We start from the raw sequence: 26,559 nt of genomic DNA on the forward strand, positions 1-26,559 counted from the left end.
GAAATTTCTGATAATGTCTGATTTCTTTTAATTTCAATATTTTATTTATGCCCTAAACAGAATTTATTATTTTTCAACATCCTGGCTTTAAAGAAGCTAGCTTATCCTTAATATTTTAATATGCTCTTCTTCATTTAGCTCATTTTAAGTTAGATGATTACCATGTTTGATATATTTTCTCAGGAACTACTAGTGATGAATATATTATTTTTGAAATTACTTGTAGCTTATTAAAATGTTCTTTGCTTAACCTATTTATGAAGTGATTTAAAAATAAATAAAATAAAGAGAGCTTCAAAAAAAAAAAATCAAGGGAACTTCCTGATTTGTCATGTGATTGTAGCAAGCAAGAATTCGTGAAGCTGGTTTAGAAGATCAATACCTCATGGTGTATTTTTAAGTTAAATGTGTTGGGGTTACATTTTTAACTAACATTATGTAAATTTCAGGTGTGATAATTTCTTTATAATTAGATTCAGGTTATGTGCTTTGGGCAGGAATGCCATAGAAATGATGTCCTATTCTTTTCAGGGCATTGTATCAGGAGCCCCTTGCTGATTATTTATCCCATTACTAGTGATGTTATCTTTGATCATTAGGTTAAAGTAGTATCTGCCAGAGTTTTCTACCATAAAGTTATACTAGTTTATGCTTTGTAATTAATGCATATACATTGGGAGATACTTTTTTAGACCCTGTAAAATTTGTGTAATTCTCACAACCTCACACCCACTCGTTTTCACATTAATTGATAATCCTTGCTTGAGTCAATTATTATGATGGGTACCACATGATGGTTTTTCCAGTTTCCGTCATTCCTTCTACACTTATCGGTTGGGATTCTATTGTAAAGAAGAGCTTTTCTGTCTCCATATAGATGTCTGGTTGTTTCTTTATATCAACGTGGACTCATAGATTCTGATCGTATTCAACAGATTATAATCCTTTACTATCCTTATTTATTTTAATGTTTACATTATCACAGATTTGGCTAGTGGACTCCCTTCAAGATGGTTCCTGTGTCCTTGCTCTGAGTATTTCCTTACTTTCTGGCACAACAAGATGTCCCAGGCCCATCTTGTACTTTCCTTGCTTCAGCTCTGGAGCCATTTCCTCAAGGACCCCTGGTTCCTTTTAATGGGCAATGAATGGTATTTAGAAACTATGGACTCTAAGTATGCTCTTTGTTATCAGAATAGCATTGTTTTTATAGTGCTGCTCAGCAGACAAAAGTAGTAATTAGGTGTAAATATTTGCACCCACATATACTTGCATACTTCATCCACTTCTCTACATCCGTATCTCTATTAAAGCCCAAGAGTTCACATTTATTTTTTTCAATTCCAATTCAACACCATATGTCTTATTCTGTTTTCTCCCCTTTCCATATTTTTAATTTTGTTCTCTGGACAGTAAGAAGCTGACACCCATTATTTATAATACGTTTATTTAATTGCTCAGTCCTAGATGTACACAATGTAGTTCCAGAATTCCAAGCTCATGCATCTGAAAAAGAAGACTAATAACTAAATTTCATTACTAGTTTAGAGTTCTTTTTCTTTTCAGCCTTGATGACTAAAACCTGGTATTCAAAAGTTAGTTGTTAGGCCCTTCTCCTCCAACCCCAGACCTTCAGTGTGGTTATAGTATTTGTTTGAAATATAATTTGGTTTATTTATTTGTTTGGATTTAATTTTTTCCCCTTCAGAATGAGGTTTTGATTGACATTTCTAACTGCTGGATCTTTCCTCCTTTTTAAAAATATTTTTATTTAATTTATTGGGGTGGCATTGGTTAATAAAATTATATAGGTTTTAAGTGTATCATCTGTATATTGTACTAGAGGCCCGATGCACGAAATTCGTGCAAGAGTAGCCCTTCCTTCCCCAGCTGCCGGCACCAGCTTCCCTCTGGCAACATGGACCCTGGCTTCCCTTGCAGCCCCAGCTTTGTCCCGAAGGTCGTCCAGAAAGACGTCTGGTCTAATTAGCATATTATGCTTTTATTATATAGATTGTGTGTTCACCACCCAAAATCAAGTCTTCTTTCATCACCATTTATCCCCCCTTTACCCTCTTCTACCTCTCCTCAACCCCATTTCTCTCTGATAAACACTATATCATTTCCTGTGTCTATGAGGATTTGTTGTTTGCTTAATCTCTTCACTTTTTTCACCCAGCCTTCCAGCCCCTTGCCCTCTGACAGCTGTGAAGTAAATTTTACCTTTTGGGACAGCATGGATGGACCTGGAGAGTATTATGTTCAGTGAAATAAGCCAGTCAGACAAAGACAGATACCATATGATTTCACTTATACGTGCAATCTAATGAACAAAATAAACAAACAAAATAGACTCATAGATCGAAATCTTTTCTCAAAAGACTGAGACTGAGCAGTCCCAGGAGAAGTGAGAGTCCTGCCTCTCCATAGGTTATGGGAAGTCACTGATTGGGCTGTGGGCCAGACAAAGAGCGTACACCAAGGAATGTCCCTTCCTGGGCCTGCCGAGACTGGGAAAGCCACCTTATGGGTTGGGACCCTTGTCACTTTTTCCTAATATGACTCCTCTCACATTCTCTCTGTCATTCTCCGTGATCACCTCTCTTGCACTAAGGGAACTAAGAATCTGGCTTTCAACTCAGTGCTAGGCTGTGGTTGTGAATGAAGATGGTTTACCCAGCAGCTCATGTAATATGCTTGGTGTAGGACCTTTGGTTGATCTTGATCTGGTTCCTCAGAGGTGAAGCCTCCTGGCATTGCTCATTGACACCCAAACTTGCAGGACGTTTTGCTCTGTTGCTGTGCTCCCAGTTCGGATGCCCCTGCTTTTTCTCCTGTTTGCCTTTCTTCACTGAGATGTTTTGGCCTCTCTACTAGCTCTTTTGCATCAGTTCTGATCTGACTGATTTCTCCCCTGTCTCTAGGGATGGCTTCCAGATTCCCCTTCCTCTGTCCTGTTTAACCCTCTTCCTCCATTTCCCACACACTCATTTTATTTTTCTCCTTCCTCAACACATCTAACATGGTCAGTGCTGCTGATTCCAGCTGTTCTGAATCTTGCCTGCGGCTTAAGTTCAAAAACAGATGGACCCAAAGCATCCTCGATGCTGTGCCAATTTCCACCACATGAAAACAAATTACTAAAAAGCATCAGGAAATATTAGAATAGATTTGAGGTTTAATTCTCCATCTTCTCAGTGGTCCTCCCTGCCCTACTCCTCCATGGCCCCCTTCTTCCTCTCATTATACCTGGCCCCTTTTCCATCTCTTGTTTCTTTGTATGCTTCATATGACAAAGGCTGATTTCTAAAACCTTTGCTCCTATTGTCACCCTCTGAGAATGTTGATAATCAAGCTAGGTTGTTGCTCTTTTTCTAATTGTGCTCTTTTTAAATCTTTCATCAAGGGCTAAGGAATTTCTGTCCTTTGATCATATAGAGAAGGCAAGGCTGGGGTCTCTGTATCTATAAATGTAAGTACATTTACAGGTCAAAGGTTACTAACTTGGGAATAAAATACATGTTTCTCTATGACTTTATTTATCAATAGGGGTGCAGAAAGGTGCCAGTCCCACAGCCTACCCTTGCATGCTGTAGACAGGGAGCGTGTTCCTTGGAAAGCAGTAACATTGTGCCCATACCACCATTGCTCTCAGAACCCTCATTTTTGGAATTTGCTTATAGTTTTCTCACAGTGTTCTGTAGAACACTGTTTAACTTTAACATTTCTAGTTGCGCTGAAATATAAGAAAAAGAATCAGCATGGTGGGGCCACTTACCTTACAGGTACATCACACAGACACTGACAGTTATTTATAGAGAGCATCAGGAGAAAGTTGTTAGCATAGTCCAGTAATTATGAAGCGCCCATGTGACCTGAGTACTAGACACTGTAGGAACTATCTTCAAGAGAAGACCTGTGTGTGTGTGTGTGTGGGGGGGGGGGAGTTCCTGAAGTTCAGGGACCCCTGACTCATGCAAATTATGATGTTTATGTAGAAAATTCTCCCTTCCTCCTGCCCTCCTTAGCCTCCCCTCTCCCCCTGTTCTTTCTCTTTCTTTTTGTGAGAAGAATACTTGGAAGAAAATCCTCAGATTCTCAAAATGGTCTGGGGTATGTAATCATCCTCCAAAATATTTTATAAACAATATTTTATGTTGCAAGTGGGAATACATACACAGAGGTATATATGTATATCTTAAAAAAAAATAACTGAGAACAATATTTTTGCAAAAGAATACCTATAGATCTTTCCTCTGTGATGTACTGATATATATATTTTTTTCAGGTTATTTTTTTTTAGGTTTTTTTTTTTCTTTATTGATTAAGGTATTACATATGTGTCCTTATCCTCCTATTGCCCCCCTCACCCCCCTGGTGTCTGCATCCATTGGTTAGGCTTATATGCATGCATACAAGTCCTTTGGTTGCTCTCTCCCCCTTACCCCCACCCTCCCCTACCTTCCCTCTGAGGTTTGACGGTCTGATGGATGCTTCTCTGTCTCTGGATCTATTTTTGTTCATCAGTTTATGTTGTTCATTATATTCCACAAATGAGTGAGATCATGTGATATTTATCTTTCTCTGACTGGCTTATTTCGCTTAGCATAATGCTCTCCAGTTCCATCCATGCTGTTGCCAATGGTAAACGTTCCTTCTTTTTTACTGCAGTATAGTATTCCATTGTGCAGATGTACCACAGGTTTCTTTTTTTTATTGTCTAAAGTTTTACATATGTCTTCTTTTTTCCCAATTGACACCCCACCCCCACCCCCGCAAGCCATTCCCACCCCGGACAAGCCCCTACTGCCCCAGTGCCTGTGTCCATTGGATATGCTAATATGCATGCATACAAGCCCTTTGGTTGCTCTCTATCCCCCTGCCCCCACCACTTGTTTCTGGATCTATTCTTGTTCATCAAATTATCTTGATCATTATATCCCACATATGAGTGAGATCATGTGATATTTATCTTTCTCCAACTGGCTTATTTTGCTTAGCATAATGCTCTCCAGTTCCATCCATGCTGTTGCCAATGGTAACCGTTCCTTTTTTTTTATAGTGGCATAGTATTTTCGCAAAAGAATACCTAGAGATCTTTACTCTATGTGATGTACTGGTATTTCTTTTAAATATATTTTTATTGATTTCAGAGAGGAAGGAAGAGGGAGAGAAAGGAGGAGAAACATCAATGCTGAGAGAGAATAATTGATCAGCTGCCTCCTGCATGCCCCACACTGGGGATCAAGCCCAGAACCTGGGTATGTCCCCTGACCAGGAATCGAACTGTGACCTCCTGGTTCATAGGTTGACACTTAACCATTGAGCCACGCCTGCCAGGCTGTACTGATATTTTCTACTTTGTTCTGTATTATTCTGTTCCACTTGGTTTCATTTTGAGAAATGCTAGATGGTGACTTGCTAAATAGATTTTTTTTTAAACCCCATTAGTAGATTGTATTATACAATTTGAAAAACATTGCTTTAAAAGCATTGGTTCTTAAAATTCTGGTATGCCTAAAATTACCTGGGATGCATATTTAAAATGCAGATTTCTGAGCATCACTCCACCTCTAGAGAAATAGAACTAAAAAACATTTTTTATTGATTTGAGAGAGCGAAACATTGATTTGTTGTTGCACTTATTTATGCACTCATTGGTTAATTCTTTTAAGTGCCTGAACTTGCAACCTTGGCATAACGGGATGATGCGCTAACCCACTGAGCTACCCCGCCAGGGCGAGATATAATTTTAAACAATTGCTTCAGGTGATTGTGATGCAAAGTGAATTGGGGTCCTGAAGACTCACATATAGAGAAACTACTCTCTTACAGACTTCGGAGCCTGGCTGTGCAAGGCTTCAGATCACTCACTGCTCAGAGATGGTTGATACTAGTAGGTATCATCTGAATCCACACAGAGAATCTTCCCGTTCCAGAATGACCCCAATTACCCATGCTCATCCCTTCATCTTGATATTCCTTGATAGTCTTTTTAAAAAATATTTGTTATGGTCCTTGTGAAGGCAGAGAAGGAGTTAACTGAGGCCACAGAACTGAAGGGTCATTTTACAAAGTGGCTGGGGTGTGGCCCAGCCCTCCAATAGGTGCCCAGAGCCAGTCCCAAATTAGAATGGGTTGGGATCAAGACTGCTTTTCTCATTTACTTGCCTTTCATGTGTAACCACAGGCTTTGTGTCAACATGCTTTCCAGTTAGACACCAGCAGTTTTGCTCCCTCTGAGTTCATGGACCCTTGGTGTTCCTGTTATGTGTTGTCTTAGAATAGCTCTGTGCTCTGAGCATTGTCCATTAACTCTTTCAGCACCAGGGCTTTATAGATGCTAAGGGCTCTTTGTTGATATTGAGCTACAACCACAATAAAGTAAGAAAATGATTGCTGGCCAGGAGACCTGGGTTCTTGTCTTGCTACCCTTCTATCTGTGTGAATTTAGGCTCCCTAAGCCTCAATTTTCTCACTTAGAAAATGAAAAGTTTAGCCCACGTGGTGTGACTCAGTGGTTGAGTGTCAACCTATGACCCAGGAGGTCATAGTTCCGGTCAGGGCTCGATCCCCAGTGGAGGGTGTGCAGGAGGCAGCCGATCAATGATTCTCTCTCACCATTGATATTTCTAGATCTCTCCCCCTCTCCTTTCCTCTCTAAAATCAATTTAAAAATCTATATATATAAAAGCCAAGCTACCAGAATGACCCGTGGTTATGACGCGCACTGCGGCAGCCAACCGGCCCAATCGGGCCCCGATTGACCCCCCCCAACCTTCTGCAGCCCCTCCCCCCAGCCGGCCCCGTCCCTGATTGCCCCCCCATCAGGGGCGGGGCCGGCCAGCCAACCTCCTGCATCTCCCACCCTCCACCCCCCGCCACTGGCCCGGCCCGATCGGCCCCCATCAGGGTGGGCGGCCAGACTCCACCCATACACAAATTCGTGCACCAGGCCTCTAGTAAAAAAATGATAAAATGACAAATTTGGTCTAGACTCTAAATCAGCCGTGGGCAAACTACGGCCCATGGGCCAGATCCGGCCCGTTTGAAATGAATAAAACTAAAAAAAAAAAAGACCGTACCCTTTTATGTAATGATGTTTACTTTGAATTTATATTAGTTCACACAAACACTCCATCCATGCTTTTGTTCCGGCCCTCCGGTCCAGTTTAAGAACCCATTGTGGCCCTCGAGTCAAAAAGTTTGCCCACCCCTGCTCTAAATCATCTTAAAATTAAAGTCCCTGTTAACCCTGCTGGCTCTGCAATTCTGTGATTCTATTTTTTGTTCCTTCCTGCTTTTCCTTTTGCACTTTAAAAGTCTTCTCTTTACAGCCTGTCCTAGGTTGGGCACAGGAGATTCACTGAGTTTGATAATTTCCAGAGAACCAGATAAGTTAAAAGCAATATTTAGTGCACTGATGAAGTATGAAATGTATAAAGCAAGTTGATTGCAAACTTGAGTAATTAGGCCTGGGAATTTGGGGACATGTTTGTCTTTTTAGCCATTACTCTCTAACAACTTTTCCTTTTTTTTTTTTGGTGGGTGTAAATACATTGTGTGGACTGTCAAGTAATAATAATGGTTATAACAATAGTAAATGATGGCAATATTGATTTATAAGTGTAGGACTCTTTAGTGTTTATGAAGTGTTTTTTTGTGGTCATCACTTTGGTTGATTTTGGTTCATAGTATCCATATGAGTTAGGCAAGAAAGGTATGCGGTCTTCAGTTATCATTTTAAGCACATGAAGAAGTACTGAGGCCCAGAGTGCATCTGTGATTTATCCAAGGTTACTTGGCTAGTAAGTGGCAAAACTAAGACAAGTATGCATGGTTCAGGATGCTTTTCACAGAGGACCACCTTGCTGGGGTGGGTGGGTGGGTGCCATCCAGATTCCTGACCTGGAGAACTCAGTAACCTACTAACCTGGAAATTGACCAGGGCATCTCTTACTCTAACTCTTTAACATTTTGCCAGAAAAGCATCAAAGTGGTTAATAATATGCTCTAATTTAGAACACATAAACCAATGGGTGTACAAATCCAGTCACTCAACAGCCATCCAGATACGTCCTGCAACAGTTGATTGGACAAGATTGGTGGAGGCTGAAGATATTAACTATTCATTAAATGAATTGTCTTACTGTGCTCAACACTTAGAGGATTTCTGTAGTTATGGCATCTGTCATTAGTCAATGCTGATTAAGTTCCCACCCATTCTTGGTGATAGATGTTCATTGAATATTCCAACATATACCCTGTCCTCAAAAGACTCCCTTCTAGTAAGGCAGAATAAATATCAAAGTGACACATGAGAAATGATAATGCAGCGGATCTGGTGACTATTTAGACTTCATCCCTTTTAGCTCTATAGTTTCACAGAATCAAGTTATATTACTTTATTCCTCTTTTCTCATTGTTATCATGAACCATGTAAGGGAACTCATTGTACTGTTAATAGCTATATTCAGGAGGGGGTGGTCTGAATCTTAGGGATATCCTCTCTTCCAAGGTGGCTTGATCGTACTTGGCATGCTTAAGTACTATGTGCCAGGCAGGAGGAGTTGCTGGCTGTAGATCAAACTACTCAGCTTGTGCCTGGTGCCAGGGAGCTGCATGCTCCCAACGTAGTGGTTACTGCTTTGAAAGTAAGTGTGTGAATTTCTGAGTGACGTCATTTCAGATTGGCACAGACAGGCATTTATTTCTCTAGCAAGAACTATCAGGGCTGAGCCAGACTGGCTATCAGTCATCTCCTAAGATTTCATTCATTTAAAAAATCGACTAACACACCTGTGTGTATTTTTTTCTCTGTATATTTGTCATGTGCTGTAATTATTTATGGGGTATCAGTCATACCTTTGTTATATCTTTTGCTCATGCTATGATGTTTTATTTTAATTAAGTGAATTAGTCAGCTGAAACCTTTTGATAATGATCACAGCCTACTTTGAGGGGTGTTTTGGGGAAAATTTAATAAATAAATTTCTAGGCCCTTAGTTCTATAGATCATATAGGGGTAGAGAGCATAGTGCTTGTTCTCTAGCATTTAGATTGTACCCAGAGTACACAAGGAGAGTTAACTAGCCTTTTGTTTATATCTCCCTGTAGCGCTGAGAATGCTAGTGGCAAGACATGGCTGTAAACGAAGGGAAGGTTCCAGGTTGGCAGAAGTCATAGAGAGGGCTGGGTTTTACAATGGGCCATTCAAGCTAGTGTACACACAAGCATCAAGACCAGGATAAGATGTAGGTTGTAGCCGTCTAGAGGCAGAAAAGTCATGTCTCGGATCCAGGAGATCTGCAGACTTGAGAGAAGCAGGTCAGAAACAAGAATGTTGTTCCCTTTATCCCTTTTGCCCAGAACAGTGCCAGGTACATAGATCTCAAGTGATTTGAAGAACCTCCAACCTCTCTCCCTGCCAAGAACGTGGGGTGGGGAGGGGGTGGTTGAAGGGAAGACACAGTCTCTTACCTGACATGAATTGATGGAGACATTTCTGGTTAGAGTCTACAATGGCTCAGATTTGGGAACCACTCTCATTCCCTACCTAACCCAGAGGAATCTTGGTCCTGCCATCATTCAGGAAATGTCAGACACGGTGCTGACATTATTAAAATGTCAAACACGGAGCTGCTCCAGTTCTTAACTTCAAAGCAGATTCCTAAGCTCCCAGCTCTTGGACATGCCATTATCCTAAGGGCGTGTCTGGATTCCCTGGAACTAACCCAGAGCCACAAGAATTCCATTTCCATACAGCTCTTCCCCCAAACCTGATTATAGGGGACAACTTAGACTATTTTGAGTAAGGTGGGTACACCACTGCTTGAATCCTTTCTAATCATCTGTCCAGGCTACTGAAGACAATTTGTGGTATTAACTTGTCCCTGAAAACTTGAAAGCTCATTTCTCCATACATAGAATATACATTTTTGCCTTTAGCCCTTTTATCGTTCCGTCTTAGAATTCTGATCTCATTGCTGGCAAAGCAGAAGCCTGAGCTGTGATAAGCCCAGAGACGTATGCTTGCCTGCTCCCTGCTCCCTGCCCGCCCGCCTGCCTGTCTTTGAAAGATGCCTTTAGGCTGCTTATGTACTACTGGGTCACACAACCAAGCAGCTACCATTACAGGAAGAATCTTTTTCAAGTCACTTTCCACCTTGGAGACACCCCCCCCCCCTCTTTTTTTTAACACCTTCCCCAGCAAATCCAATCCATCCTCTGGCTTATCTGGGTCAGCAAAGGGTCTGATTTTATGCATGGCACTGTCGAACCATTAATCCGCTGCGGCTTTGCCTCTCCATCCGGCCCGTCTGTTTCTGTCAGCATCAGCAAAATGCATAATAGAGAAAATAAGCCAGGAAGGCTAATAACACTCATCTGAATAAAATAATCTCTTAGGCTGCGTCACTTCACTTCATTTTAATCAAGGTGCCAGGAAGGAATTTAGGTTTACAAATCCAGCCTGGGCCTTGTCACAAGTTCCCTGTCCAACTATCACTAAATGATTGCTTCTGTTATGTATGTACCTTCTTCTTATCCTCCTTATGGTTGGATGCTCAATAACATATGCTGAATGGTGTCTTTAGATCGCTTTTTATTTTATCTATCATCACATATATATGTCTATTTTTAATCTTGTTTTTTAAATATATTTTTATTGATTTCAGAGAAAAAGGGAGAGGGAGAGAGAGATAGAAACATCAGTGATGAGAAAGAATCATTGATTGGCTACCTCCTGCACACCCCCAACTGGGGATCGAGCCTGCAACCAGGCATGTGCCCTTGACTGGAATCAAACCTGGGACCCTTCAGTCCGCAGTCCAACGCTCTATCCACTGAGCCAAACCAGCTAGGGCTATGTCTATTTTTTAAAATGAGAAACAATATTCTTAGACGTATTAGTACTAATATTTGCCATCTCTGTATTCAGACCAGCAGTTTTGAAAGGAATTCTGAGAAAGGGGGCTCAGCAGAAGTTGCTGAAGCACCGGGTGCCGGCTCCCTGGGCTCCCTCTGGCTCCTTCCTGTGGGCCTCAGCTCACAGTCCCTGTGCGGAAGGCTGAGCAGTCCCACCTCAGGGGAAGGACAGTGGAAGATCAGATTCTGCTCTCCCATTCGTATCTCCCTCACGTCTTCCCAGAGACCACAGCTGCTTGGTTAATTGCCTGTTGCTGCTGGCTTATCCCGAACGTTATTTGCTGAGGGCTGTTCGTTTTCAGCAGCACTCTTGGCCTTGGCCCAGGGCCGGGTGAGGAGCATGTTGGAAGATGATGAAAGCTGAGTCCTGGTTTGTTTGGAAATAAAAATAATAATTTTTTTTTCCACATTTGTATAGTGTTTTACTGTTGATGTAATTCTTTTGCATCCACCATCTCATTTGAGCCACGCAACAGACCTGTGAGGTGGGCAAGTCAGACAGACACTGTTGGCCCAAAGGGAAACATTCTTCACTAGAGCAATACAGAGGCTCAAGCCACTCAGTGATGCCAAGCTTGTGTCACACAGCCCATCTGCAGAGCTATGAACATAGCAATTATTAATTAAATGGCACCTTAGGCCAGCAGAGCTTCTAGGGTCCTGCTTTGAAGATCTATAGGGAGATAGATGGACACAGATAGGGATGTGTCCATTTCACAGATGAGATAGCTGAAACAGAACAGAGGGAAGCGCAAAAAAGGGAAGTGTAATACAAGCCAACTTGGACTTTTGTGGAGGTCTTCCCCCTGGATATTCGAGAGAAATCCCTTTGAGCATTGGTTGCCAAGTGTGTTGAACATCCATGAATAATCTAAGTTGAAGAGAAAAACTGGGTTAATGTATTTGAAGCTAACGATTGAGCTGTGCACGTTTATTTCTTTCAGTGCATGCTTAGTCGGCTGGTGACTTTCTGGTCTCCTTTGTTTGGACTCCAGAGCCATCTCCTCTCAAGTACAGTATGATGCTTTTTTGATCTTCCTCCTAAAAATTTTTTTTAAGCAAGAAAAACACTTCTGGATATTTTGTCTGCTTTTTAGGGATTAGTGTTTGAGGAGGTTTGCAGCTGTTCAGCACATTCCTAAGGGATGTAGACCTTTTTCTTTAAATGCCCAAGTATTACACAACCTAAGACTCTGGGGGCGGGGAAAGTAAAGAAACTGTACAAACAAATGATAGATGGAAAAGATATAAAGGCAAATTTCAATCTCCTAACCAAACGAAGTTCCCCTGGCTCCAGCAGCCCCAAATAAAATAAGGCTGCAAAGCTGCTAAAGCAGGAAACCACTCTAGCAGAACCTTAATAGGCTCCCCATGAAATCACGTCTCGGTGCCTTGCTTATTTTCCAGCCTGAAGTGTGTTTCATCTTTGTTCGTGTTGGCTGGGAAAATTGTCTCTACAGTGTATTTGTGTTTCTTCTACAGCATGCCTTTCCCCTCTCCTGCCCCACCACCTTCCCAAAATAAATAAATGAATTAATTAAAACACCTCAGTTGAAGAGGAATCTAGTCTGAAAAAGCATACAAACTCAAAGAACCAAATACATTATATGAGAAACTACGGTATTAGTAAAAGAGATGGGAACCCCTAAAAGAAAACAGTGTCTAATACTGTTTTTTAAAGCCACAGGTTCCTTTTTAAAAATAAAAATCTTGCATAAACTCCCATATATGCAACAGATTTACTAGTATAAATCTACTTTTAAAGTGGAAATTTTAAAAAACCCTTATTACTTCAGAGTCTACCAGTGAGCACATGAGACTGTGTTTATGAACCCAAAATATTGATTGACATTGGGATTATGAATCACAGTTGCAGTTTTATGTCAGTTTCAGCATCCAAGTTATTTCTGGTTCTGATTTGGGTTGCCCAATATCAAGAAACTACTAATTCACACAAATGAGTTGTTTGAAATAGTTTTAAATTGATATAGATGCTTGAAAAATGATAATTTTGTTTTAATTAATATTGCCTACCAGCTATTCTCACCTTCATAAATATTAACTGGATAATCCCAAAAGTGTATAAGAAACATTGCAATTGATAATGAGATAGGATGATAATGAGCATGACTATTCTCACTACCCAAATATGGTCTATAGAATGAGCTCCTGAGCCTTCTGTGGGATGTAGTTAAACTTGACCACTATGTATGAAGTTATATGCTCACCCAAACAGTTTTTTTGAAGGAGGCACACAGGCTGGAATTAAAAGCTATTAGTACAGAGCAACATCCATTCTAACCAATAGCACATTGCTCAGAAGTTCAGATACATGCATTGATTCTTTATTCCCAAGTTTGTATACAATGAAGTTCACCTGGCAGCCCATGAGACACTGTGATGATGCCTACTGCAGGGAACTGAAGCCAGAGCAGGTTTGGCGTGATTATTTGTCAATAGTTTCCTCATAACAGAATTGGGAAAGCCCTTCTAAGTTGGATTCCATACTCTAAAAATCACAGGTGCCTGGCACCCTCCAGCCCTGAATGGAAGCAGTGCTAAGTCAAACCACACTCAAGGCACTTTCTTTGCTTTGAGAGTTGGACTGGAGGGACGGGTAAGGGAATAAACAGGAAAATGATTCTTTGTTGTGATTAAGCAGATTCTCTTTGCAATTATAAAGCTTTGTTTTTAATTTCAGAATTGCCACTTTTTAGCTACGTGACCTTGACCAAGATATTTAACTTTTCTTTTTTTAAAAAAAAATATATTTTATTGATTTTTTTACAGAGAGGGATAGACAGAAATACCGATGAGAGAGAAACATCGATCAGCTGTTTCCTGCACACTCCCCACTGGGGATGTGCCTGCAACCAAGGTACATGCCCTTGACCAGAATCGAACCTGGTACCCTTGAGTCTGCAGGCTGACGCTCTATCCACTGAGCCAAACCGGGTAGGGCGATATTTAACCTTTCTTAGTCCAACTTTCCTCTTCTGCTGAATGCAGAAGTAACTGCATAGTACACTGATAGTAACACCCATTTCACCAGGCTGTTGTAGGGTTCAAATTATATAACATCAGCCATGGGGCCCAGCTGTGTGGTAAATACATAGTAAGCCCTTGGTAAATAGGACCGCAAGCAACCCCTGCTTTCTGTTTTTCTCCTTAAAGAGATCCAAGTTGCAGATGCAGAACTTTCTGTTGCTTAAATTAGTGCTGTAAACTGAGTAGAAAATAATTCTTTCAGATCACAATGCTTTCATTAAAAATGAGCATCTAGGTTTGGCACTTTACTGTTCTACTCAGGCTGTAGAAGTTGTAGGAATACATGTGTTCTGGGAATGATTGTACTCTAGGGTATATGGGACATGAGATAATGGCTCAATCAGTGAAACCAAAGCTTCCTTAGATGTGTTCTATGGAACTGAAGAGTTTTTAGTGACTTTTTCATGGCAACTGCCTCTAATGTTGTATTCATGGAATTCTGCAATAGGTAAGTGTGTGGGCGTTTAGTCTGTATTGCTCTAATAATTTTTGTCTCTAGACAAAATCTCTAACTTTTTGTCTCTAACCCTAGATGCATACCAGATGACTTAGCGGCCAAGGGAATGGCCTTGGCGTGAGACAATGTAGAGCTTTTTCTAGTCAAACAACACAGAATTGTGGTTCTAGTCCCTGACTTCATCTTACTAGCTGCATGATTCATTCTTACTAGCTGTGGATAAGTTTTCTACTCAGTAAAATGGAGATAATGGTAGTGTTTGTCCATTTTGCAAATTCATATATTTATGTTTTGCGTTTGTTTGTTTTTTTACAGTGAAATGATGGAGCTTAGATGAAATAATGCACATAAAACAGTCTCCCAAGTTCCTAGAACATAGTAGATATTCAACAGATAATCTTGCTTCTCCTCCTCCTTCTCTTCTTTCCTCTTCCTTCCCTCTCCTTATCATTATCCTCATTTTCTCCCTTTTCTCCATTGAGTTGTTAGGAAAACAGAACACGAGAGGTGCAGAGTGCAGGAAAAATAACGGTATTTCTGGCATGGCTTTGATCACTGTGATTTTGTGATGTGGACTGTAGTCACAGATATTGGTCCTGGTTGCTTACCAACAATGATTTTTTTTTCCTTGCTGTTTCTCTGCAGGAAGGATCAGAATGTTCTTTCTCCAGTCAACTGCTGGAATCTCCTCTTAAACCAGGTGAAGCGGGAGAGCAGGGACCACACCACCCTGAGTGACATCTACTTGAATAACATCATTCCTCGATTTGTTCAAGTCAGCGAGGACTCAGGAAGACTCTTTAAAAAGGTATGCAGCTGTTTATAGTCATAAGCTAGTTGGGTGGAGTAATGACACAGTTTTGTAAATAAGAGAAAGAATATCTTATTGTCCCACGTATAAGACTTGAAATTGGTCATTTCATATCATATACTCATGGAGGCAGAATATTAAATTGACATTCTTTTCTTTCTTTCTGAGCTGAATTAATAGTAGGGCCAGGAAAGTAACCATTTGCCAGGTATAACCCCAGGATTGGCAGCATAATTCATAATCTGCATGTGTTAATTATGGTTAGTCGATTTCCATACGTGATTTGTGAAGCTGTTAAGATTCAGGGACCTTCCGTGTCACTTCATGTTTTTTTTTCTTCTAGTCCATTTAGCAAATTCATATATTTATGTTTTTGGTTTAGTTCTCTTTCCAAGTTCTTATCTTGTCCAAGGGGAACTTATGAATTTGGTCTTTCTTATCATGACATACCTTTTCTTTAAGTTCTGAATGCTTTTTGAGGCTCATTTGTTTGTCATAATAACTTGGATATAAGTTAAAAAAAATTGACCAAGGAAAGACTCAAAAATAATTGTGATAATCTTAAGAAATTTATGGCAAATTCACCTTACCTGTCAGTAGTGGAACTATCTCTTGGAAAGCCAGAAACTTCTTTACTTAACTCTCTCAACCTGAACTCTCAATGGAGTCATTTATTCATGAATTTTGGTAACAAATGGTGGCAAAGGCCCCAACCATTGTACATACCATGTCTAACGCTGAGGTCTGAGATCCACAGATGATATTTCAGAAACCAAATAATCTTACCACACGTTATAGGTGTAAAGAATCTATATAGGGCTATTTTATTTGTTTTCTATATATGGAATTCATTGGTTTCCAGTTGATAAAATTCAGTGTTAAAATTTGAGGCTGGGAGAGAAAGGATTTTAGTCAATAGGACTGTGGTCAGCTGTTGCTCTTGGTTTTCCAGTTTTTGTTGTTGTTGTTAATCCTCCACCAGCGATATATTTTTTCCATTGATTTTTAGAGAGAGGTAGAGAGAGAGAAAGAGAAACATCGATGTGGGAGAGATACAACAAGTGGTTGTCTCCCACACAAACTCCGACCAGGGCCAGGGATCGAACCTGCAACCCAGGTATGAGCCCTTGACCGGGAATTGAACCCGAGACCCTTCAGTGCATAGCCCGAAGCTCTGATCACTGAGCAACACTGGCCAGGGCAGTTTTGCAATTCTTAACATTAGGAAGTTTTCCAGATCTCAGTAGGATTGGTATTAGAACTAGTTTCTTCTGTTTATTTTTTTTATTTTTATTTTTTTTAATATATTTTATTGATTTTTTACAGAGAGGAAGGGAGAGAGATAGAGAGTTAGAAACATCGATGAGAGAGAAACATCGATCAGCTGCCTCCTGCACATCTCCTACTGGGGATATGCCCACAACCCAGGTACATGCCCTTGACCGGAACCTGGGATCTTTCAGTCCACAGGCCGACGCTCTATCCACTGAGCCAAACCAGTTTCGGCAGTTTCTTCTGTTTAAACAGCATGAAAAAATAAATTATTTAGAATCTTCCAACTACATAGTTGCATATGTGAAGGGGTCTTTCCCTGTGTGTTAGAGACAGTATATTAAGGGTCTAACATTTGACAGTGAAAAGAAGGGAGAGAAAGATAACTTCCTCCAGATCTCACTGGTTACATTTAGTGGCCTGGCTGTTCTGTGGTTGGGGCCACGCTTCATTTAGGGGCAAGGATACTTTTCACCATCTACTCATAGCTTTTAGCATCTGCTTAGCTTGCTTGTCATTATTTGAATTATTCTGCAACAAATTAGTGATGTGTATATATGACTAAAATGAATGACTATCTATAAAATAAATGTGTAATATGCTAATTAGACTGGACAGCCGAACGACCTTCCTGATGTCATTCTGGACGTCCTTCTGGATGAAGCCGCAGCTGCAGGGGCCAAGGCAGAGGCGGTTAGGGGCGATCAGGCAGGCAGGCGAGCAGTTAGGGGCGATCAGGCAGGCAGGCGAGTGGTTAGAGGCAATCAGGCAGGCAGGCAAGTGGTTAGGGGTGATCAGGCAGGCGAGCGGTTAGGAGCCAGCGGTCCTGGATTGCGAGAGGGATGTCCGACTACAGGGATTGGGCCTAAACCGGCAGTCAGACATCCTCCGAGGAATTCCGGATTGCGAGAGGGTACAGGCCCGGCTGAGGGGACCCTCCCACATTCTTCCCCCTGTGCATGAATTTTGTGCACCGGGCCTCTAGTAGTTGATAATACTGTATTGAATACTGGAAATAAGTTTAAAGAGCAGATTTCAGGTGCGCTTTTCATACACACAAAGGTAACTAACTATGTGAGGAGATATATTAATTAGCCTGATTATAGAAATTATTTTATCCTATATAATAAAACCCTAATATGCAAATAGACCGAACAGTGGAACAACTGGCAGCAGAACAACCTGTCGCTATGATGCGCACTGACCACCAAGGGGCTGGTAGGTTAGCTTGCTGCTGGGGTCCGGCCGTTTGGGACTGGGCAAGACAGGCCGGACATGCCCTGGAGCCAATCTCCCGCAGTCCCTCCCAGGCCTCTAAAATATTTCTTCTAATTAATTTCCTTTCAATGTGCACGAATCTGTGCACCAGGCCTCCAGTATGTATAGAAAATCATTGTTATACACTTTTAATAGATACAATTTTTATTATAAAAATTTAAAACTTATTTAGGTGGAACCTTGATAGTAATCAGATACTACTTCAGCTCTTCTTTATGCCCTGGACAGCCACTTTAGCCCCCTTGAGAAGAAAAGGGGGTGACTGATAGTTTTCTCTTCTGTTTGCTGTGTTCATCTGAGAAAAAATTTTTGTGAGAGATGGTCAGTTATCTAGATGTCACCCAGTCTCTCCGCTCCCTTTTCTCCCAGCTTTAGAAGTTTAGGGGAGAACCAAGCTGAGAGTCTTGTAGCCCCTCCAGATCTCAGAGATGTTTATGTTGAAGGCAGCCAGTTATCCAAACCATGAATGTCCCTGGTTCCTCAGGTGCCCTTCACATTTTACTAAAGTCCTAGCTGCATGGCATGTATACAAGACACTTGCCCTTTAGTAGGAAAATCCACTTGTGAATAATATTCCTAGCCATGGTCTCCGAGTTCATCTACTTAAGCTGGGCATTTCTATGCTGGGGGGATTGGAAAGAATTTCTAATTACTCACACTTCATTGCATTATCTATATATTACATTTTATTGAAGAAAATTACACTTTTGGGCTTATAGCTAAATGCATTTTTATAAACAACATATTTGGTAACTAGCTCCCAGATCAAGAAACAGAATATTTCAGTAGCCTAGAAGCACTGCACCCCTCCCCCATGCTTCTTTCTAGTCATTAAGGAGTTAGGAGGAGACAAGTCCCAAAACCCAAGGATAACAATTGTCCTGACATTGAATAGCAGATATTCGTTTTCATTGGTTTCATACTTTATATAAATAGATCCATACAGAGTGTATCTTTTCTGTCTGGTTTCTCTCATTCAACCTTTGTTTATGAGGTTTAGTCATATAGTTGTTTATAGTTACAGATCATAGAGATCTTGATAAATTTTTATCAATTAAGTCATAGATTCATTTGCCCTAGCCAGTGTGGCTCAGTTGATTGGGCATTGCTCTGTGCACCCAAAGGTTGCCAAATCTATTCAGGTCAGGGCATATGCCCATGTTGTCGGCTCAATCCCCTATAGGGGTGTGTAGGAGGCAGTTGATGATGTTCCGCTCTCACATTGATGTTTCTCTCTCTCCCTTCATTTCTCTCTATAAATCAATAAAAATATGAATATATTTTTAAACATAGATTAATTCTGGTTTGGCTGGGTGTGAGCCTCTCTGCTTTCTAGTAATGGACACAGAAGCATTCTCTGTCCATACCTTGGTTTTTTCATCTCTTTTGGTTAGAGTGTGTTGCACAGGAAGAATTAGAATCCCACTGTTTAAGATACAGTAATCAGATAAGAGAACTAAAGAATGTACCTGGCTACCGTGTCAGCTGTGTGAAGCTTCCCAGGCGTGGCTGTGCTCTCCGAACAGAGGCCTTTTCCCTCAGGCTCAGCTTTTCTAGTAACTCCGACACCTTGGCTGATTACTTCTCCTTCCTGAGCCTCAGTTCCCTGAAGTGTTTTTGTTTTTGTTTTTGTTTTTTTAAGAGTTAGGCTGTGTGGTCTCCATGCTGCTTTTGAAGTCTAATATACTGTAATTCTATGATGACGCGGGTATTCTACACGGGGGGCTTTCTTCCAGTTGTTGGTGACCTTTGTTAAATTCTGATAGGTTAGTTGCAGTCCCTGAGATAAGGACAAACAAGAGTAGATGTGGGTATGGAGGGGGCTAGCTTAAGCAATGGAAGACTACATTTCTCCAGGAATGCAGCACTCAGATTCTGTTATCTGTAAAGGCCAGCAGCCAAGAGATGCCGAAGTGGAATACACATGTGTAAAATAGATACACCTTTTCTTTTACCTATAAATTTGGTTCCAGCAGCAAAAGAGACACCAACTTCAGAAAGAATACCTTTATTTCTGAGTCAGCTATGGATACCTATGAAAATTCACAAATGTGAATCTGTTCATCAGTGGCAAAAAATATGGGTTGTCTCCTTTTCTCTTCCTCCTCCTTCCTCTTTTTAATCTATAAAACTTGATTCGCTGGCACGGGTGAATTTCAAAAACCAACATTTTTTGAAATCTTATGTGCCAGGTACAGTGTTAAACACCTTAAATGCATTACCTTTCTTAATCCTTATAATAATTCTATAAGGTAAATAGTACTATTATCCCTATTTTATGAAGGAGGAAACTGAGGCTTAGAGAGATTAAGAAGAAAAAAAAAGGTGACGCTAGTATTTAAATCCAGATATTTGTCTCTAGAACTCAAGGTTTCTATGTACGAGTTCCATTAGGATCTAGATATGGTGTGCAGAGTAGAGGGTGTTTCAGATTTTCTTACTCTTTTCTGTTGAATCCAGGTATTTCACTTGGTTACAGAATTAATCTAACCTTTTCTCTTAAACACAAACCTTCAAAGGGTAAGGAGGTGTTAAACATCAACATGGGGCTGTTTCTTCTACCTGGTGTCTGGGCAAGCAGCTGGAAGTTGAGAGGGAAATAGAGCAGCAGTATGTTTCTCCCTCGGGGCACAATGTCTAGTAAGAGAGAAACAAAGACTCATTAAATGTAAGAACTGGCCTATTATCTGGCCCACAGCTAACTCAGCTGATTTGGGGATGTCAGGGGGGCTGTACAATTGACCCCTCTATGCTACTGAACGTCCTTAAGGGATGCTCCCTGCTGGGCCTCTGGTTTGTGGTTTTGTTTGCTGGGACATATTTGACACTTGCATGAAACCATGGTGGATTCCTTTAGCTAAATATAACATCTGGAGAAAGTAGTCTCCTGTCCACAGCTTAGAAACAGACCCACTTTGTTGAGGACTCCAGGGGAAATTGAGCCCATTTGGTGCTCCTGACATCTCTTCTCGTGTAATGAAAGCTCCGTCTGTCTAACCCCTGTTGGAACCCAGGTTTGGGCAAATATTATTGCTGCCACCTTCATCTTTTAATGCAGTGGCTTAAAAAACGGTGGCCAGACACTCACTGTCAAACACTCCGGTTCCATGTTGTCTCTGAGAGGCACGTTCTAAAGAATCCCACCAAAACTACAAATAATTTTCCCCACTTTCTCAGCATAAACTCAAATAAACTTTGGTGTGCTTTTTCTCAGAGAGGAGAGAACAGTCCTATTCTCTCTTCCTTTCACTTAGCTGGAACACACTTAAAAGTACCTGGACTTTGCTTTTCAAGTCACTGTTTTTAGCCCTGGACAGTTTGCTCCCATGTAGGTTTGGAAGCTGGTCAATTGTCCCAAGACTCTCAGTTGCATCCTTTTTTACAGTATTCCAGCTAACTGTACTCCTGTCTGACCTTTGTTATCCTGAGGTTCTGTGGCAGAAAGCCAAGCTAAGTTGAGAAAGCTAGGTCAGATTCCTGATAGACCTGTAGCTCTCGACTTGGCCTGTTAGTGAGAGTCATTAAAAAAAAAATCGTTGTAACCTGTAATAGATAAGAGTTTTTAGGATAGAAAAAGCATGAACTATAAAAGGGAAAAAAAAAGATAAATTGGAAAGACATTGTTAAGAAAATGAAGACAAGCCACAGATTGGAAGAATATATTTATAATACATATTACTAAATAATAATAAAAAAGCTACTCAGATTAAAAAAAATAAGCTAAAGATTTCGAAAGACACTTCACTAAAGAAGATATATAAATGGCCAATAAGCACATAAGATACTTAGTATCATTGATCAGCAGGGAAATGCAAATTCAAACTATAAGGAGATATGCTGTGTAGCATATATCTAGATATATAGCCTATCACTAGAATGGTTAAAATTAAAAAGATTACCCTGCTGGCGTGGCTCAGTGGTTTTGCGTCAGCCCATGAACCAAGAGGTCACTGGTTCGATTCCTAGTCAGGGTACATGCCGGGTTGCAGGCTTGATCCCCAGTGCATGAGGCAGCCGATGATGTTTCTTTCTCAGCAGTGCTTCTGTCTCTCTATCCCTCTTCCTTCCTCTCTCTCTCCAAAACAAAGACTCGTACCTGAATATTCCTAATATTGTGTGCTGAATAATGGTCTCGCTCCCCCCCCTTTCCAAAGATGTCCATGTCCGAATATCTGGAACCTGTGGACATTATCTTACGCAAATAACACTTTGTATATACGATGAATTTGAGGATCTTATGATAGGGATGTCATGCTTGATTATCCAGATGAGCCCTAAATGCAATCACTAGTGTCCTTATAAGTAGGAGATGGAGGGAAATTACAGACAAAGAGGAGAAGGCCATGCGATAGAAGTAGAGAGAAGCAGAGTCACAGAGAGAAGCTGCTAGGATGGAGGAAGAGGCCACGAGCCAAGGAATGCAGCTGGAAAAGGCAAGGAAACGCAGCTGCCCCGAGAGCCTCCTAAGGAATCACACCTGCTGATACCTTGGTTTTGGCCTAGTAACACTCATTTTGGACTTCTGACCTCCAGAACTGTAAGAGAAAAAAAATGTATGTTGTTTGAAGCAACCAAGTTTGCAGTAATTTGTTATGGCTGACATAGGAAGCTAATATTTTATTCATAATAGCCCAAAATGGAAACAAATATGCATCAACAGATGAATGGGAAAAGATAGGTGGTATAGCCATATATTAATACTATTCAGCAATAAAAAGGAACAAAATGTTGATGATACAATAATGTAAATGAATCTACAAGTATTATATTTATAAAAAGAAGCCAGACACAATGAGTACATTCTGTATGAGTCCATTTATATGAAATTTTAGAAAGGATAACTCTAATCTATAATTGATAGGAAGCAAATCAGCGATTGCCTTGAGGCCATTGTGTGGATGAGGAATGGTCTGCAAAGGGACACAGGGAACTTGTATGGCTATGGTAATATTATACAATCTTAGTTATGATTGTGGTTACATGAGGATGTGCATTTGTCAAAGCTTAGCATACTGTATACTTAAAATGTATAAATTTTACTGTTTGTTTATTATGCCCCAGTAAAGCTTATTTAACAGATAATTTTTTTAAATACAACACCAAGCCCCCCCACTCCCCCAGGACAATTGAATCAGACTCTGGGCTAGAGGCTCGATGATTCTGGCACATGGCCAGGGGTGAGAACCACTGGTTGTAGACACTCTGGTTTCTACCTTTGGGAAACCCAAGAGCACAGAGCATGTCTGAAGTCATAAGATCCTGTCTGAATGTGAATCATGTTTGCCCCTGCAACAGACAGTACTGGAGCATCTAGGCTGGTTGGTCTACCAGTGGTCGGCAAACTCATTAGTCAACAGAGCCAAATATCAACAGTACAACAATTGAAATTTCTTTTGAGAGCCAAATTTTTTAAACTTAAACTATATAGGTAGGTACATTGTTATTAACTTAATTCGGGTACTCCTAAGGCTTAGGAAGAGCCACACTCAAGGGGCCAAAGAGCCGCATGTGGCTCGCGAGCCGCAGTTTGCCGACCACTGGTCTAGGCAACCCATTGTGGTTTTCCTGCTTTATTCTTGGAGGGTGACAAAGGGTGAGTCTGGCTTCAGATAAATTAAGTCATATTGCAGGAAGTGGGGAATGTAAGAAGGTGCTAAGGAAGAAATGTAAGAGTCTCAATTAATACTTTTCTCCAGGGCCCGCAGATGTTAAACATGTCCTTTTCCCATTAGTAGGTCAGTCATGATACAATATCTGAAATAAAAAGAGGATTGCCATGACCAGTCAGATTTCCTTTGGCACCAAGGAAATGGGTCTAGCTGGAAAAGAGGACAAAGGAGATTTCAAACTAAAAGCAGTAAATGTTCCCTGCCTACCTGTGAATCCCCTTTGGGCTGGAATAGGATTTCCTAGGAGTCTCTGAGTCTGGCTATTTGGCATATGTGAGCAGAGAGGATGATGATTCTGTAAGGAGACATGTGCTGTGGTGTTGTCATAAATAAGAAAAGAAGAAATGACCCAGAGAATGGATTTCCAATGTTTGTGTTCTGCCCTCTTGAGAAAGGGTTTAGTTTGGAGAAGGAGTAGGTGAGTGATTTTTCAGTCACCTCCCTTCCCCCATTGAACTCAGTATCTGTTATTGATTGAATTTCCTCCACATAACATGCTCACCAACAGCGTTGTGCAGTGCTTTACAGACAGCGGCTCCATTTGCCCATTTTATCTTGTTGGTAGCAAAAATCTGTTCTGATTAATTGAGCTTTATTCTTTCATATCTGATGAAGAGATCGTCTTTGAAAAAAGAATAGGATGTGAAGCTGAGCTGATTTGAGTAGGGGATGGAAGGCAGCCAGCTACTTCAAAGGTATCTCGGCTGATAAGGGGCATCAGGTTTGCTGCCAAAGCCAACACTGAGGGGAGCTTTGCAGCTAGTGCTGTTCCTGGCATTTTCGCTTTGGTGTCTGTGACACTAGGTCAGTGTCATCTATCCTCTCCCTTTGGGCTTCTCTCTGGGTGGTCTAAGCTTCTTTTTTTGGACTGAGGAAAATTCAGCTCAGAGGGAATGTGTGCATCCAAGATGCCTGCAGTCTTTTGCTTAGGTTTGTTTATAGGTTTGCCTTTTTGGTGTTTTAGTTCTCAGTATCTATTTACCCTTCTTGAAGGAGCCTAAGTAAGGTGCTATGTTTCAAAGATTGATAGTGTAATGGTACATCAATCTTTATAAGTCAAGAGATGATTAAAAGAATCTGAAGAACAATTTGAAAATAGATGGAGTCTGGGAAAGAGAGGTGCAATGGACAGAAAGCCAAAGTGTCCAAATACAACCTTGTATTTAAATATAACCCTAAACTAAAAGAGCATGTAGTCAGTAAGCATTTTAGTGACAACTGTAAACACAGCATCATGCTAGGTGCCAAAATGCACTTGAAATCAAATTGAGGAGTAAGGTTTGCCCCAGAGAGCTTAGGACTTTTCAGGCTACTCTTTGGTCTGCTTAGATCTTTCAAAACTCTCTATGGGATGATGATGATGATGATGATGATAACAAGCTTTTATAAAATGCCTACTATAAATATTATACACTGTAGTAAGCCTTAAATATATTTTCTCTAATCTTTATATTTTGCAGGTTTTTTTCCTTAACTTGTTACGGGAATCTAAACTACATAGAAAAAGTACACGTCATAAAGCAAGCATGTCAAACTCACGGCCGCGGGCTGCATGCCTCCTTTATTTGGCCCGTGTTAGCCTTTGAGTTTGACATGCTGGTTGTAAAGTGTACACAGATCAGTGAATTTTTACAAACTGAAAACCACTATGTACTTCGCATCCAGATGAAGAAAAGAATGTTACTCAGTATTTCATGAGTTACCTTCTTTGGCTCCTTCCATTCATTATCTCCTAAAAGGAAGCCACTATCCTGACTTCTAGCACAATAGAAGTATTTGCCTGCCTATTAAAAAAAATATGTAAATCAAATCATATAATATTCTTTCAATAATTTAAATGTCATTCTTTTTTTTCCTGGCCTCCATTGTTTCTGATGAGAAGTTAGCTGTGATTTTTATCTGAAGGCTAAAAATGTTCCCCTGAATGTAATGTTTGGGGGGTTTTATGGCTGCTTTTCATCTTTTTTCTTTATCTTTGGTTTTCAGCAGTTTGACTCTGATGATTCTAAGTGTAGTTTTCATTGTATGTACTTGGCTTGGATAAATACAATATCTAAGTATCCTGGATCTGTGGGTAGTGGTTTTTCTTCACTTTGGGAAAATTTCTGGCAAATTTTTTTTCCATCCCATTTTCTCGTCTTACTTTGACTCCAATTGCACATCTTTTAGACTGCTTGATAACAGACATGCAGGCCATTGAGGCAAGCTTTTTTTCCCCTTAGGGTTTTAGTTTAGATGATTTCTAAAGTTCACTAATCTTTTGTTGCATCAGTGTGCTATTAATACTGTCCAATTAATTTTTTATTTTGTAGATATTGTAGTTTTGAGTTTTTGGATTTCCCTTTGGTTCTTTTTCAGTTTTCCGTATATCTGAAATTTCCCTCTCTTCATTTGTTATTTTTAAAACATAGCTGCTACTTATTTAAAATTTCCTATCTATTTTTTTTAACACCTACACCATCTATGGCCAGGTAGCTCAGTTTGAGCGTTGGCCCAATAAACCAAGGTTGCAGGTTCGATCCCCAGTTAGGGCACATACAAGAATCAACCAATGAATGTATAAATAAGTGGAATGACAATTTGATGTTTCTCTCTCTCTCTCCCTCCCTTCATCTCCCTCTCTCCCTCCTTTCCTCTCTCTCTAATAATTTTTTTAAAAAGTAATACATGTTCTTTAAGATATTGTGAGGAAAGCAAAAATAATATAAAGAAAATAATGACTACTTGGAATTGGTATTAACATTTGGTGGATTTCCTTCTAATCTTTTTTTCCATGTGTATTTTCTCTAGAAAATTAGGACTATATTGTGTATTAAATTTTGTGTAAATCTTTAACATTTTAAGTGAACATTTCCCCCATGCCATTGTATCATCTTTAAAAGCATTGTTTTTAATGACTGGATATAGCATTCTGTCTTCTGGCTATCCCACAGCTCACTCAGACATTCCTTATGGTTCTTTGTGGGCTGTGTTGTTTTGACTGTCTTACGGACCATGTTTTGGTACATTCAGAAGCAATTTAGAATCTCGTGGTGTCTTCTTGGAGGTCACATGTTTTTAGGCTGGCTAGGTTGCCTGCACTTTCATTTGGGAAGAAC

General features: G+C 40.4%; 1 protein-coding gene across 18 annotated transcripts in view; it reads left to right on the top strand.

Moving 5' to 3' along the window:
• Positions 1 to 26,559, top strand: part of SRGAP2 (SLIT-ROBO Rho GTPase activating protein 2) — a 242,246-nt gene that overhangs the window by 115,319 nt on the left and 100,368 nt on the right. For all 18 annotated transcript variants that reach the window (XR_004973235.1, XR_004973236.1, XR_004973237.1 and 15 more), the window contains exon 4: positions 15,077 to 15,239. Coding sequence is in view for 15 of the 18 variants with exons in the window: in XM_036342889.1 (XP_036198782.1) it covers positions 15,077 to 15,239 (163 nt within the window). In the remaining 3 variants the exon portion in view is untranslated. The remainder of the gene's footprint in view (positions 1 to 15,076; positions 15,240 to 26,559) is intronic.

The sequence above is a fragment of the Myotis myotis genome, unplaced genomic scaffold (genome assembly GCF_014108235.1).
Source record: "Myotis myotis isolate mMyoMyo1 unplaced genomic scaffold, mMyoMyo1.p scaffold_m19_p_18, whole genome shotgun sequence".
NCBI lineage: Eukaryota > Metazoa > Chordata > Mammalia > Chiroptera > Vespertilionidae > Myotis > Myotis myotis.